Source organism: Liolophura sinensis, chromosome 3, assembly GCF_032854445.1.
Source record: "Liolophura sinensis isolate JHLJ2023 chromosome 3, CUHK_Ljap_v2, whole genome shotgun sequence".
In the NCBI taxonomy this organism is placed as follows: domain Eukaryota; kingdom Metazoa; phylum Mollusca; class Polyplacophora; order Chitonida; family Chitonidae; genus Liolophura; species Liolophura sinensis.
The window spans coordinates 26,415,471-26,431,321 of NC_088297.1; the positions used below are offsets into that span (position 1 = coordinate 26,415,471).

Sequence of the window (15,851 nt, forward strand, 5' to 3'; positions counted from 1 at the left end):
AAGGGGATAGTGCAACGACTGGTTGACCCGTATCAGTATAATGGCTCGGGCGGGGCGGCTTACTTGCCTTCGGTAAGTCGTCTCAGTGAGGCAGCACTAGATAAAAGAGCGGTGGAAATCCGTCCTGCAACAAGGAGGCACATTACACGTGCATGCACCCTAATGATTCCTTCGTCGTCATATGACTGAAAAATTGTTGAGTACGACGTTAAACCCCAAGCACTCACTCACTCATATAAGTCTCTGTCAACGAATATACCTACGGGAAATAATCAACGGCATCAAAACCGACGAAATAATAAAAGAAAATACGAGAATTTTAATCCGGCCTCCTATCAGTTTACCTCAGTTAAGGTATAGGACTGACCTAAATCCTTGTCCGGCAATAGTTACCGACGTCCCCCCGGCGGTTCCCCCGCGTCCTGGTGTCACACCGTCGATGTTAGGGGTCAAACTGGGGTCAAATGTAAAACCATTCGCCAGAACGTCATCCACGTTGTTTACGGCTACAGTGACGTCACACATCTTCGATGACGTATCACCATCTGTTGATGTTGCATAAATGGAATCTTATTAAACTCACAAGCTATACAGCGGATCAATAAATTAATAGATTTCCTGTATGTTCCAGAACCCAATTGTTTTACAATTTTTCCCAAACTATATGATTTACTTCCGTATATGTTTTGAGAAAATAAGAAATAACAAAAGCGACACATGTGCATTTCAAATACCCATCCTCCGTTGAAGAACACGAAGAGCATCATACCCAACAACAACAATATGAATGGATACAACACGGACAGCAAAAAATGAATGATACTTTTACAACGTGTTTGATAACGATACGGAATAACGATGTTAGTAGCGGAACGTTGTGTATAATAACGAAGAAGTTATCTGTAAGCAATTGCCTTGTTCAGACACAGAGTCGGCAAATGACCACACACACAACGAATAAAATCCGGCCTGTCCATAATTTACCATTTCCCCTACAGAGCCGCTCGTCGCATAGTCAAGTATTACACACTATTTGTACAAACAGCCTTGGACAAACTTACAGAGATAAGCTGGGACCTGACATTTGAGAGCTGAGGAAGTCTGGCTAGCTCCGTCCACCAGTGCGCATGTCTCGTTACAGATGCTTATAGTGGAGGTCACGGGGTCAAATCCAGCCCCGGATACAGTTACCTCCTGACCTCCGGCAAAACTTCCTGTCACAGGGAAGGAAAGCGTTATTTAGATTTTGGGGTCCAAATACACAGACATGTAATAACTACGACCACAATGTAATAACTACGACGACAATGTAATAACCACGACTACAATGTAATAAGACCAACAGCTAGGTATATCGGTAATACCGAAAGTTACATAGATACAACTAATCGGTAATTGGTGAAGGCTAGTTCAGGCATGGCTGACTGATTAAGGGGGTTCCAAAGCAGAGCAAATCTTACTGACTATTTATTCATATTTAAGGCGACGAATTTGTTTACTTTTGTTGAACTTTTGGACCTCAGGACGAGATGAAGTTGACAGATAAGAACTTTTTGAAACCAATTACCTGTAGCAGGTGAGATCGATGTCACTTCGATGGCGTACTTGAAGTTCTGATCATCATTGGAGTTGCCGAGTCCGACCACATGCACAAGGACAGGGTAACTTCCAGCAGAATGAGCTCCAAGTGTGCACTGTAAGGGAGAGGTAAGAAGTGACTGTACACTCCACCTCGTCTATGGTGACGGTAGTGCTACCACTAAATCCCGTCCCCGCAATCGTTATGGTCTGCCCAGCTGGCGCCTCGCTGGGGTGATAGAAGTGATTGTAGGAGTCTGTGCCGTGGAGTATGAGAAGCTCTGCGTCGGAAAAAACACCAGGTCCCCTGATCTCACCTGAAGATCCACGGAGCTATCGGCGTGAGCGGGGGTTACGCACACAAATCTGGTCCGGCGTGACGCTCTCCGTGACACAGACGTCTGTTCCCAGAAGAACTGTGGTTACATTGGCCGTAAAGCCGTTTCCGGTGATGGTGAGTCGCGTTCCGCCGTGAACGCTACCAGAGGACGGAGAGATGCCACTAAGTTTAGCCTGATTCTCCAGTATCACATCGATCGCCTGAGCCAGTCCCTTACCGTCCACTGTCACGAGGACAGAGTGCGTTCCAGCGGAACGTCCTGCATATTGCAAACGATCTGCGTGTTGTTCACCGTTTTAATAACACAATTACCTGTCCCTAAAGCGACTTTGACTTTGGATGTGTTCGTGCCAAATCAGATCCTGTTAGAGTCAATCCGCGGTGGGGGTGTCCACCTGAGTCGGGCTGGTTGACGTCAGTGTCGGCGTGGCCTGACTGGTGTACATGAACACACACAAAGTGGCATCGTCTTTGCACTCGGCGTTCAGAAGTTGTCCATTGTCTACGCGAGACTTCACAACAACGTCAGCAGACCCTGTGGATGCTCCGGTCGTGCACATGATTGTGCTGTACGTCACTGACGTAACGTCGCAAACGTAGCCGTCCACACTAACAGTGGCGTCTGATGAGAACCCTCCTCCGCTGATGGTCAGCTCTGTGCCTCCGGCCATGGAGCCTGACACCGGGCTCAGATCTGACACATAAGGTAGCGCAATAAAACTACGATCTGTTTCCTTGGCGGGTGTGATAAGCGCGTTGCCTCTGTTGCCCACACGGACCTTTATGGGAAGAATCTTGCCGGCGGGGACCTCCTCACTAAGATCCATTTTCACCGTTACCTGCCCAGTGCTGCTTCCCATGACGTCAGTTGATGACCCCCGAGGGTTACAATGTTCTGACAGTCTGTGGTGCCGAAGCCCGACCCTGTAATCACGATATCATCCTCCCCTGTGCCCTGGACGGGCGAGATCTGGCTCACCTCAGGGTGCTGCATTCCAAAAGGCAAACCGAACAGGGAGGAGTCTAAGGCCATGGGCTCTGCCACCGAGCAGCCAGAGATAGCGTTGGTCTCTCCTGGACAGGCGGCTCCTGACGGATCAGCCACACCTAGTCATGAAAACAAAGAGAATGGGAGACCTGTTGAGAATACACTGGTGCGCACCTGTGTTTCATCTTAAAGGATACATGAAAAGATGCAAGAAATGGAAGACAATGGTTTTAAGAAAAGTGTAAGAAGATATGCAAGAAAGAGGAGGAAAGAAAAGAAGGCATGAAGTGGTTGTATTACTTAAAAGCCTCTCTAAAAATTACTCGGAAATGATGACACTGATGAGCATAGTGTGGCCATAAGATCAGCTTAGCGCCCCCAAGCTCGCCCCCAAGCTTGCCCCCTCGGTCTCTCCTCCTAGTTATTTGAACTGCTTTCAGTGTTGATGTCATTGCAATAGCCCACTGAATTTCCGGAATGACCGCTGTTGCCTTAGGTAAACTGTGGTTTAAAACCATTTTCACACGCAAGTATGAAAACTGGAAAGCTTTTTTGTATTACGTTAGAACACATCCAATGCTCATACTGAGAAGCACACTTCAAGCCTTTAAGGTACAGGTATCATTTAAGTCCTGCAATCGAATCCAGGAAACGCATCGTCTTTTACATTATCTCACATATTTTCTGATTTGTGAAACTGTTTCCTAGTTTCTTACGGTAGCAAGGAATTAAGTAATTCTCATGTATTCATTCTTTGATATTTATTCTTTTATTCTTAAAATAGGCTAATTATTTTTTATAAGCCAATTTTCGTAAAAGGAAAAAAATTGCCATTATAGGAACGAGTTGGATAGAACCACGTTCAAGAACCCATAAATACTAGTGCCTTCACCTTCTGCGATCGAGTCACGTTTGAGTCCGGCAATGACCATCAGCCATCCTGCATGCAACTGAGAAAAACTACAAAGGTGATATGGAGATAGCCTTACCGGAAGCTGTGTTATAATGGGCTTCATAATCCCCTCTGGATACCTTCAGATAAGCCACGTGGGACGTCCTAGGCACAACTTCTACCTCCCCTCTCAACGTCATCATGGACTCGTCCGTGACGTAACCGCTCCAATACGAGTTCACACCAATCTCGGTGAATGTATACTCGTAAACGCCTGCCAACAGAAATGTGACAATATTAATGGTTACAATATACAAAGTTACAATATACACGGTTACAATATACGTGATTACATTGGTTTTTGCTCTGTGTCCTTTCCACTCCAGTAAAAACTTGCTTTGCCTAATTGGGCCCTCGTCACATCTGTAAATATAAATACTAAATCTTTTAATTCATTACGATGCACTGCCATCTATTTCATAAAAGTGTTGCATTTATCATATAAAAGTAGCTCTGTTACTTGAGTATGTATCATTTTTAGCTATTCTGGCAGGGTAGTTGGCAGAGTGGCTGGCAGGGTGGCTGGCAGGGTGACTAGCAGACCCTACATGTGATTGCCACATATCTTTACTTCCGCTGACCAATGATTTATTTATTTATTTATTTGATTGATGTTTTACGCCGTACTCAAGAATATTTCACTTATACGACGGCGGCCAGCATTATGATGAGAGGAAACCGGGCAGAGCCTGGGGGGAAACAAACGACAATCCGCAGGTTGATGTCAGACATTCCCACGTACGGCCGGAGGGGAAGCCAGCATGAACTCACAGCGACCGCACTGCTGAGAGGCTTCTGGGTCATTACGCTGCGCTAGCGCGCTAACCAACTGATACACGGAGCCTCCTTCGCTGACCAATGAGATCGAAGGCTTAAATCCTGCTATCTCTAAGTGGACCGTGACGTTCAGCTGGGAGTTTGTCAGGTATCTGGTGAACGGCGTTGAGTACCAGTTTCGATACCGCGTTAAAACGCCAATTAAATATGACCTACATAAAATGTGTGCATGTAACTCATATGTGCAACATCACGTGTGTAACAGTATATCTGCTGTAGGCCTACCTGAAGGTGTACCCGCGGAACCGCTGTTAAATCCCGTCCCGTCATACTCCGTGTCAGCCAGGCTGGCCGTCCTCTGTACCCGGTAGGTCAGTCCGAGGGTGGCGTCTGAGCTCCACTCCCAGCGCACAGTGTCCCCGATCTCTACGGTAATGGCTGGCTGGTCCCAGGCGAAGCCCGTCCCGTACACTGCCACAGGGACAGATAGAGATGTTAAGGCTTATAGACAAATCATTAACACATTGCCTTCTTCATTTCTTTGTGTTCACTGGTGTTATATTGATAAAATTGTTTAAGGGCAAGAAGTAAATTAAGAACTGTCGTTCTTAAATTCCAGGACAAGACACTCTCGAAACGATAATGCACAATTTGAAAAAAAGGGCATATTGTGGGATGTAAAACAATTTGTGCAGAAAAGCGAGCGAAAGGAAAAAGTACAGCCACCCCCCCCCCCCCACCTCCCAAAAAAAATAGTGAAAACTTTTATACCTGGCGACTGTCCTTTGTTGGTTATTGTATGGAACGTTGAGATGTCGTCAATAGTACAGATGATCTGCACGTCAGTGCTGCTCTCTACGGTACAGGGGTGTTCACCGACCATGACATCATTCTCGTTAGCAACCGTGCTGAAGCCACGCCCAGTGATGGTAAGTCTAGTGCCGCCAAACAATGAGCCTCGTTTTGGATACAGATTCGTGACCTCAAGGACGTAAGATATCTCACTGACGGTGTGTTCTCTACGACAGAAATTCAGTTGACGTGTTACGTTTCTTTTTAATACAACCTTTAATTCGTTAATGGTCCAAATCCATTTCGTTACTGCATAACCCACATATACAATGAGGTTGTATAAAGTACATTTCATTCAATCCAAACAGTAGACGCTTAGTTGACGTTGTCGTGACCTTTGCTCAGCCAACTTCCTATCTTAACCGCGTACCGTGAAGGACATCATCTCATTTAATACTTGGACTTGTTAAAGTATAATATTTAGATTATCCATTGGTATTTCACGCTCTCCGTAACATTTTACTGGTATGACCACCATTATGCCAGTGAGTGAAGATTCTATAGACGGAAATCTAGAATTGTAACAAACCGTGTATCTGCATATCCCCCAGCATCCGTCTTCAGGCGGACCGGATATGATCCCGGTGCGTGGCCCGGAAGTTCACCTCTGACTTCGGTATCAGAGTAGTATGTAATCTCGGCCGCTTCCTCACCAATCATCAACGCCTCCTCACTCAGCCGAGTGTTTCCGAATCCACTACCGGAAATCGTGATTTCAACACCACCTGAAAACATAAAATAAATGCAGGCTTCCTCAATAAGAAACGGTATTACATGTGATCAGATGAACGACATAACATTCGTATGTATGAGACCCCAGCACGTGTGTTATCTTGATGTACGTTCAACCGATTAAACAGTATATAAAAGTAGTTATATAATTAAACACCTCAAGAAGAAAGTTTGAATGGAAAACAGAAGAATGTTGAGTTTTAGTGAAGGTAATGTATCTAGGCATCAATGCCAAAATTCACAATCCGTCGATAACTAATGATGAACCATCAACGCCGTTGAGGAAAGACGCTACGATTTTGTCATAAAGATATAGAGACTCGGTGTTTCTTACAATGCCCAAGGCTTTTCCCACTCGTTAAAATTTGCAAAAGAGATTGCCATCCCGGCTACGTGTGGCGTTTCAGCGTGGTACCTTCAGTTCCAGTGTCGCACCATAATTATAACGGTTCATTAGTCAGGTAGACACCTTTAACGGTGCTTTCCACTATATTCCACCCCACCCCGCCTTCCCAACCATCTAACCCTAGCGAAACCTTACAAAACTGCCCGCAAGAATTTTGACCTCTACCTTCATTATAATTTGACTCGTACCTTGTACAGCTGATGTGGTTGGAGAGACAGACGTAATGCTAGCTGTGGCTGAGGTACTGTATGTGAAGGATTTGGAGGACAGCGTATTTCCGTCCTGAGTGACAACAACATCCACGGTACTGTCTGCTAGGGTTGTCTGAGGAAACGGAACGAAACAGGCTTCATAGTTGTCCTTAGAATAGAGAAGTCTGCAGCATGGATAGTACACTGACGACATGTGACAGTTGTCAAATATTCACACGTAACCGGTGAAATACGGCATCAGCCAGGGGTTTATTTTAACTGTTCATGTAAATGTTTAAATTGTAGCTACTCACACACTTACTGTCACAATGGCTTGAGCAAATTCAGGTAAAACAAAAATACAGTGATGTTAAATATAATTTTATAGTCACTGGCCTCGAATTACTTAAGTGTTGTGTTGTCATCACATTAAGTAAGAAGGCCGATGGGTTGTGTTGTGAGACCTTTAAAAATTTTGACCAAAACAGCAGTGATAAGGAAGACTCAGATTATTTCATAAACCAGTCGACGATACTGGACAGTCGGCTTATTAGTTAGCTGATTGGCTGGTTATACGAGTTACTTGATGAAATAATGCCAACGTCTAATCATTTGTTTAATCCTGAAAACACAAGACAAATTTCACCCAGATGCCCTCCCCCAACACCTGTGGGAGGCCTTATCACCGTTCGTCTTGCCCGGGCTTATCTACATTCTTAATATCGCATATTTAGGCGATCTGTAAAGAATTTACCGATTTTGGTGTGACACACGTGATCAGTGCCGGTGTGTTAGAAGTCACGTGACAGTCTTCTCCGCCCACGGTGACGACAGCGTCAGACGTAAACCCGTGTCCCGTGATCTGCAAATCGGCGCCCCCTATAAGGAAAATTAGTCACGTGGTTAACAAAAGTAACACGCCATCGCTGGGATGAAGAGACATTAAGCCATAATCATAATACGCTGATAAATATAAAAATGTTTCGGCGTAAGCAGATTTTGTTTCACCCAGATCTTGTGATTGTAATCCATATATCCAGAAATACGTGTACATTGTGACTGACAGAGCACTTCACCTCTGGGTTTAAAGGTTCCTTTTGTAGTAAGGTATATACATGACATTGACAAACCTTCGGTGCTTCCTGTAGTAGGTGAAATACTGTCCACATCTGCCACGTAAGTGAACATGACCGAGGCGTTCTCAGGGTGAGCCGCCAGCCCTAGACCGGAAACTGTCACTTTCACCTCGTAACTTCCTTTCTGTCCGTTCCCGACGTCACACGTGATTGACGTGGCGGTCGCTGATTGAACGGTACAACTGGTTCCGCCAATCACCACTGTGTTATTCCCTGGTGTTGTAGAAAACTTCGTCCCCGAGATGATCAGGGTAGTGCCGAGGCTTTCTGTCCCTGTTAATTATGATCATGCGCTGATTGAATGATTGATGGCTAATCGTTTGACGGGATAAAACGAACTGACTGGTTGTGGGCCAGAAAAAGAAATATTTTTCTCAGCAATCCGAAAAGGAAATACTTCAGACGTCAAGTTATTTGCTTCACACCTTCCGTCATCCTATACATTCTTGAACTATGACATACCTGATGCTGGCGTCAATGACGTTATTGTAGGCGTCGCGCTTTCCGCCCACTCCAGGTCACATGACCCATCACAGGCTGTCGGGATACCGTTAATGTACGCTGCAACCTGAAAGGTAAAACACAAAGACAGGTTAGTGCAGGCAGCTAGGAGACGACATCAGTATATAAACTCCACAAGCTAAACCTGAATGCAGATAAATTCCACTCATATTTTACAACGTACTTAAAAATGGTTTGATCGTATAACGGTGCTCATATTACATATGAATAGGTTGAAGCTAGGTGAGAAATGAATTCACCTCTGTCCACATCTGCAACATAAAATTCCTCACTTATACTACAATATTTTCGTGACAACACCCCAAAGCACAGTAGACTGACACCGAGTCACTGTTTTCCCAGTGTTAAGCGCTAATACGAACAATTGTTCTGTGCGAGATTCCGTTCATTGTTCAAGTACGGACTTAGCAAGTTCTGTCGCACCATATCTATAGTATATACATGCATGTTGTTCTAGCCACGTCTGTAGCAGCACGGGATAGCTGTCCGGGATAGAATTTACCTGAGGTGTATCATGAACAGTTCGCAGAAACTCGGCCGGAATCGGATCGTAACACAGCATTCCGTCCTGAAGTGTTGACACGACAATGCTGACGTCAATGCCTGACAGGGATTCGCTTATGATCTGACCAAACAAACAGAACAAATTTAAGAGAAATGATATCATTGTTTGTATGAAGGGTTGCATTTTGATTTAAGTGAAATTTTAGTCAGATTGAATAGAACAGTTCCATTCCGAAATTATTAAACACACCTGATAAAATCTTTAGAGCTTACAGTTGTCAAAACAATTTGCCGATCGACCGACTTCATCTACCAGGAGTCTGGATGTGTAAAGGGGCTTAATTACATCCAGTTTGAAAGGACTACAAAAAGTGACAAGAACTGAATGTTTGAAGAAAGCTAGTCTCTCTTAAAGTTTCAAACTCAGAACAAAGTTATGCATTTTTAATTTTCTTGAAAGCATGAAATTTAGCTTAAGTTTAGGACTTTCACAAATAAGAAAACATGTTCATGACTTGTCCAAAACCACGCCGGCTTATCTACGGATTGGATATATTGGTTACGGAGTAAAAGTGTTAATTTTTTTATTAACCGACAATAATAGTTACTAACGAAAAATGAATTAGTGGTAACCTTACTTCTAGCTCTGGTTGGTCTCCGCCTTTTCCGGTCCAAGTTATTATCCAATCAAAATTAGCACAGTTGTCGCCTCGTGAAGCAATACTTCCGGTTGCTCCGATTGATTGGAGGATGGCTTGGAGATCTTCAGCTGTGGATTTCACCGGAACTGACCGAACAAAAAAACTGCTATCAAAGTATTACCTCTCCTTTATGCACCTGACAATGCAGGTAAATATGGAAAATGCATTTTATTAAACAAGCAGGCATTTCGTGAATACCGACCCCATGATCGATAAGCGATCGTTTGACAATTTGAATATAAGCCAGAACTCATCCACTAAACGCCTTTCTAAGTCTTTAGATCAGAACTCTGTTGTAATATTGAGGTGAGTGATGTTGGTCTGCAATTGGCAGTTAGCCCTTGGGTATTCAGCGGGGCAGTTAGCACTTGGTTATTCAGCGGGGCACTCAGCACTTGGCTATTCAGCGGGGCAGTTAACACTTGGATATTCAGCGGGGCACTCAGTACTTGGCTATTCAGCGGGGCAGTTAACACTTGGATATTCAGCGTGGACGAAGGATTATTTCCATGCAACATATATTTGGCTATATTTCCACTAATACTGCTCCTAAAGACATCATATCTGATACATTAGTGGCACCTGGTTGAGTCTTTCAAACCGAATGCTGACGTGTGTACACCTACCTGTATCCGTATACCCATTGAAACTAGCCACTGCCATAGATACCTCTAATCGCTTTTCCACAGGGTATCAGACCATACTCACCGTTACTGAATCAGCGCTGAACGTCTGAAAAACCTGATGTACGTCTTTTGTGTTTGCAGCTTTACTGTTTATGGTCACACAACTCTCATAAATGTCGTACCTGATTTAGTTTTACCGCGGAATGTCAAATCAAACTGTCCTGTGACGGGTGGGGAGGCTTCTTCGTCTACGCTGACGCTGATTGTTCCACCCCCGTAACTGTACTCTGCCGACAAGCTTGATTGGCTGCTTGAACCGGATGTCACCTAAAGGCAAACCAGATGTCGTATTCAGGCAAATATAGACTACTTCAAATATGAAGATTAGCATAAATGAAGAGTATTTTCTCCGCCTGTCGAGGTTATAACAAGATGTACATTGACACATGATTTGCATTTTCGTATAAAGGAAGCGCAAACAACTATTGTCTGAAATTTCTCATCAGTCAGTTTTCTGTTTGATCGTTCCAGAGGACTAAGCAATTATGGTTCGTTTGATAAACGTCAAGTACATTCTGTCTTTTTGTTTTTCCTCAGATATATCGTTATAAAATCACAAATTAAAAGCCATATTTAGTAATTTACAATGATATTTTACCGTGCCTTTTACGATTATACTCTTCTTACGATTGTATATTTCATTGTTTTTTACCTGTCCATCTTTCACTTTAAACACATGGAAATTGTTGCCGCACTCGTTCGGGGTCAATTCTATGGTATACGATGACCCTGATAACGTCACTGTTACGTCATTGATCATGTGATCTGAGGGCAACGCCTGGCGTCTTTTGGTCCACCCTTCATTCAGACCTACAGCGAAATGAATACAAACGGAGTGATGCTTCTGATGATATCAGTTGTACAAGTCAAAGCTAACGTTTTCTGTAACGAAAACCATATATTTGAACTAGGTGAAATATTAGTAATATCAGCCCCAAAGCATTGACATTTAAATGTCATAAGTAAAGGTCTAGGCGCCAAAACTGACATTCGTATACCCGTCATCGACCAATGACGTTCCGCGAGGCCAGTTCCGGCAGTCCACTCTTCATTCCACATAGTTTATCTTCAACCGGCGTAATATCTGTGGTATCCATTTTTAAGAATCATTGAGCAATACGCAGTAGACACATTAGTTTACAACTATAGCTTGGGACTGAAGTTTGGTCGCTGCCGATAGGATTTTAGCCTTTAAGGCCGTAAGTTGAAAACTAAACCCCGAGTTTCAGTTAACAAGTATCATGTACCTGCAGAGAAATGCAACCTTCGAAGAATGGCGATTAACACCAACCAAAGCGAAATAAATATGTGTATGTCACGTCGCTATCAGAGGGGAAAATGCGTGATACAATTTTCAGAGTGTCTAGTTGAATCATTCACAGTAGTTGTCCTGGCCGATGCGTATAACGACGACATACCTGTAAAGTCTGTGGCTGCACCGACTTATGCGCATGGCGACGACATACGTGTTAAGTCTGTGGTTGTACTGGCTGATGCGGATAACGACGACATACCTGTAAAGCCTGTGGTTGCACCGACTGCTGCTCATGGCGACGTCATACCTCTAAAGTCTGTGATTGCACCGGCTGATGCGTATAACGACGACATACATGTAAAGCCTGTGGTTTTCTTGACTGATGCGTATAACGATGACATACCTGTAAAGTATGTGGCTATCTTGACTGATGCGTATAACGACGACATACCTGTAAAGTCTGTGGTTATCTTGACTGATGCGTATGATGACGACACGCCTGTAAAGTCTGTGGTTGTACTGACTGAGGGGCATGTCGACGATATACCTGTAAAGTATGTGGCTGTACTGATTGAGGGGCATGTCGTCGACATGCCTGTAAAGTCGGTGGTTGTTCCTACTGATGGAAATAACGAGAACAAACCTGTAAAGTCTGTGGTTGTTTCCACCACTCCGATGTAGACACTGTCCACATAGACGTCCTGGTCGGTGTGTCTGGCTATGACAGCCTTGTTGAGGAAGAACCTGGAGCCCCCAGTCACAACCTGGCCGATGAGCGCCATCATGTCCACGCAGACGTAACGCCAGCTACGATGATAACGATGATAAATGTAACGTCAGCTACAGATACACAGATAGACAGGCGTAACGTCAGCTACAGATACACAGATAGACAGGCGTAACGTCAGCTACAAACCGAAAGAGAGGCGTAACGCCAGCTATGAACAAAGAGACAGGCGTAACACCAGCTACGAACACAAAGACTTAACGCCAGCTACAAACAGACAGGTAGACGTGACGCCAGCTACAGAGAGATAGAGACGCACCTCCAGCCACAAACAGTAAAGCCAGGTACAGAGAGATAGACAGACGTATCGTCAGCTACAAACAGAGAGACAGACGTAACGCCAGCTAAAAACAGATAGACAGACGTAACGCCAGCTACAGACACAAAGATAGACAGACGTTACGCCAGTTACAAACAGGGAGGCAGACGTATCTCCAACTACAAACAGAGAGACAGACGTAACGCCAGCTACAAATCCAGAGACAAATACAGGTATCACCAGCTAGAGGCACATCGATAGATGGACGTAACGCCAGCTATACACAGATAGAGACATAACGCTAACCACAAATAGAGAGACAGGAGTAACACCAGATACAAACACATAGGCAGACACACGTAACGCCAGCTATCAACAGAAAGACAGACGTAACGCCAGCTACAAGCAGAGAGACAGGCGTATATCCATAAACCAACAGAGAGACACACGTATCGTCGGCTACAAACAGAGAGGCAGACGTAACGCCAGTTACAGACACAAAGGTAGACAGACACAAAGGTAGACAGACACAAAGATAGACAGACGCCAGCTACAAACAGAAAGACAGACTTAACTCCAGGCATAAACGGGGAGACAGGCGTAGCACCAGCTACATACACAAGGATAGGCAGACGTAACACCAGCTACAAACAGAGAGACAGACGTAACGCCAGCTACAAACAGAGAGACAGACGTAACGCCAGCTACAAACATTCTCAGCCTCTTAAAACCTTGTCTGTTTCGCCAGATATCACTAGGTTTAGAGGGACTAGATGCCAAATTGCCGTACCTGTCTGTGGTCTTGATGTCCTCTACATCAAACCATCTCCCAACACTTCTTTCTTCTGACTCACTATCGGTGTACGTGTAATGTAGGTACAGTTTGGACTGGATGCCGCCCAAGTATGCGAAACACACCTGCACACAGAATAAAGTCACAAATAGACATGTTATTTTTCTTATTTATTTAGTTAGGGTTAGGTATTTATTTATTTATTTATTTATTTATTTATTTACTTGATTAGTGTCTTCCTTGTACTCAAGAATGTTTCACCTAGAAGACAGTGGGAGGAAACCAGGCAGAGCCCGAGCGAATGTCATTTGACTGACCACATTCGCTGCCTGTGGCTTTTGTACAACTCTATACTGCCCATACACATGATGAACTTGTCATCAGCTTCTCTCCACTCTCAAAATTTGAATAAAATTAGCCTTTTTAACAAAAATAATTCCAAAATCTTCAGAAAAAAATTAAAATAGTATATGTTTTTGGTAAAAGAACTTTTTTCACAGGAAAATATTAACCAATATATATTTTATACCTCATATATTTCTACCTGAAAGAGAGAAAAGCAGCGATTTCTTTTTTCAGCCATACTCAGCCATACTCAGCCATACTCAGCCTAACATTAGAATCTGGAAATTAGTGTATGCTGAGTTGTAGATAATCAGGGGGCCCTCCGTGGCTCAGTTGGTAAGCGCGCTAGCGCAGCGTAATGGCTCAGGAGTTTCTTACCAAGAAACTGTGAGTTCAAGTCCAGCTCATGCTGGCTTCCTCTCCGGCCGTGCGTGGGAAGGTCTGCCAGCAAGCTGCAGATGGTCGTGGGTTTCCCCCGGTGTCTGCCCGGTTTTCTACCACCATAATGCTGACCGCCACACTAATATTCTTGAGAACGACGTAAAACACCAATCGAATAAATAAATAGATGGATAATCAGCATCTTAGTTACATCGTCCGCTTTGGTTGGAGATGTATTTTATATAGTTTACGGGTGTTGTGAGAATCGATATGACGTCACCAATATAAGGGTAGCTGTGAAATCTGCCCTGACCCAAACTTTATCCACGGGTCAAAAGCCACACGAACCATGCCTTAGGTAAGGAAACGTGTGTGAACACTGACTTAGTGTTGCAGAATGTTCCCTAATCGCGACTACAACTTACAGTTTTGTATTGTCCCAGATAAATCCCCGATTCCTCGAACGTTTGGTAAAGATAATTCGGATTTTTCCAGAAGGATTTCCCACAAAATGCACGTATGATGGTGCCTTCCTCCGGCTCATCGCTCTTCAGGATACGGGAATGCGTAAGAGTCTCGTAACTCTCAAAGTATGCCGATCTCGCGGGATTCTCCACGGCACTGGGACAAACCTCCTTGAACATATCTGATACGGCGGATTTCATCTGAAATCACAAATGAACAGCTAAACGTATAACGAAATAAACTGACAATAAATAAGGTCAATTCTTTAAAAAAATTTTAATTCCTAACCAGTGTTTCAAGCACGTCTGGGTCCAGTTTAACAAAGATGTCGTACATATACGGTAATTGCACCTATACGATAATAGTACGGTAATAACCACGTGCAAACCATAGTGCGACAAATGTACTATAAAAATGTCGTACTCCACTTTGTGAAACCGGGCCCTGTGTTATGGCGTGCGGATGCGCAGTGGGATTTGTATACATGTTCATAAAAATACATTGTATTTTTTGAGACCACCATTTATGTATAGCGATTGTCGCAGCCTTCGTGTACTCGGCTAACAGGTCTGTGAGTGACGTAGCATGCCGTCATCTACCTGTGACTCGGACGCGTCAGCTGGGATAGGTGCAGAAAAGATGTCATCAATTTCCAGGCTGAAGTATTCTCGGCTGGGCACGCCTTTTGTGGTCTCCTGGACGGTAATCGCTAGGGTCTCACCCCGAACATTCGGGGCCGTTTTTGTCGTCATCAGCTCAACATCCCCTGCACAAACAGATAGGGAATGTCGTAAGTGAGGGTTAATTGTGACAAGGTGTGGACAGGGGGGTGCTAGAGATTTGCTTCTCTGACGGCACAGTTCCACTCAACATCTGACAATTTGGCTACTTGGAAATGGCCAACAATTTTGCAGACCCCTAAAAGATTCCAAACTTTAATTCTAACTTGCACAACTATAATCTGTTAAACCTTAGAAACAACCAAGTAATGTAAACTCTCTCAAGATTTCTGCTTTATAAAATGTTATGAAAAATATGAACGAAATTAGAACGTTAACTGTCTGGAAATTTACCTGGACACAAACACTACATGAAACACAAACAAAACAATTACAAGCGAGGAACTTTATCTACGATGCTGAAGTTGTGGTGACACCGTAAATCACCTATGGCCATAAGGTGTGTCCCTCATCCACATGTG

General features: G+C 44.0%; 1 protein-coding gene across 1 annotated transcript in view; it reads right to left on the reverse strand.

The window, feature by feature from the left end:
• LOC135463516 (fibrocystin-L-like) overlaps window positions 1-15,851 on the reverse strand; it is a 55,662-nt gene that overhangs the window by 24,238 nt on the left and 15,573 nt on the right. The window contains 25 exon segments of the mRNA XM_064740774.1: window positions 368-545; window positions 1,062-1,214; window positions 1,568-1,710; window positions 1,712-1,808; window positions 1,811-1,940; window positions 1,942-2,168; window positions 2,171-2,251; window positions 2,298-2,792; window positions 2,795-3,025; window positions 3,896-4,072; window positions 4,921-5,106; window positions 5,407-5,654; window positions 6,017-6,212; window positions 6,814-6,949; window positions 7,571-7,695; window positions 7,947-8,225; window positions 8,415-8,520; window positions 8,977-9,099; window positions 9,617-9,765; window positions 10,488-10,632; window positions 11,018-11,175; window positions 12,264-12,427; window positions 13,457-13,584; window positions 14,611-14,850; window positions 15,250-15,416. Of these exon segments, the coding sequence (XP_064596844.1) occupies window positions 368-545; window positions 1,062-1,214; window positions 1,568-1,710; window positions 1,712-1,808; window positions 1,811-1,940; window positions 1,942-2,168; window positions 2,171-2,251; window positions 2,298-2,792; window positions 2,795-3,025; window positions 3,896-4,072; window positions 4,921-5,106; window positions 5,407-5,654; window positions 6,017-6,212; window positions 6,814-6,949; window positions 7,571-7,695; window positions 7,947-8,225; window positions 8,415-8,520; window positions 8,977-9,099; window positions 9,617-9,765; window positions 10,488-10,632; window positions 11,018-11,175; window positions 12,264-12,427; window positions 13,457-13,584; window positions 14,611-14,850; window positions 15,250-15,416 (4,462 nt within the window).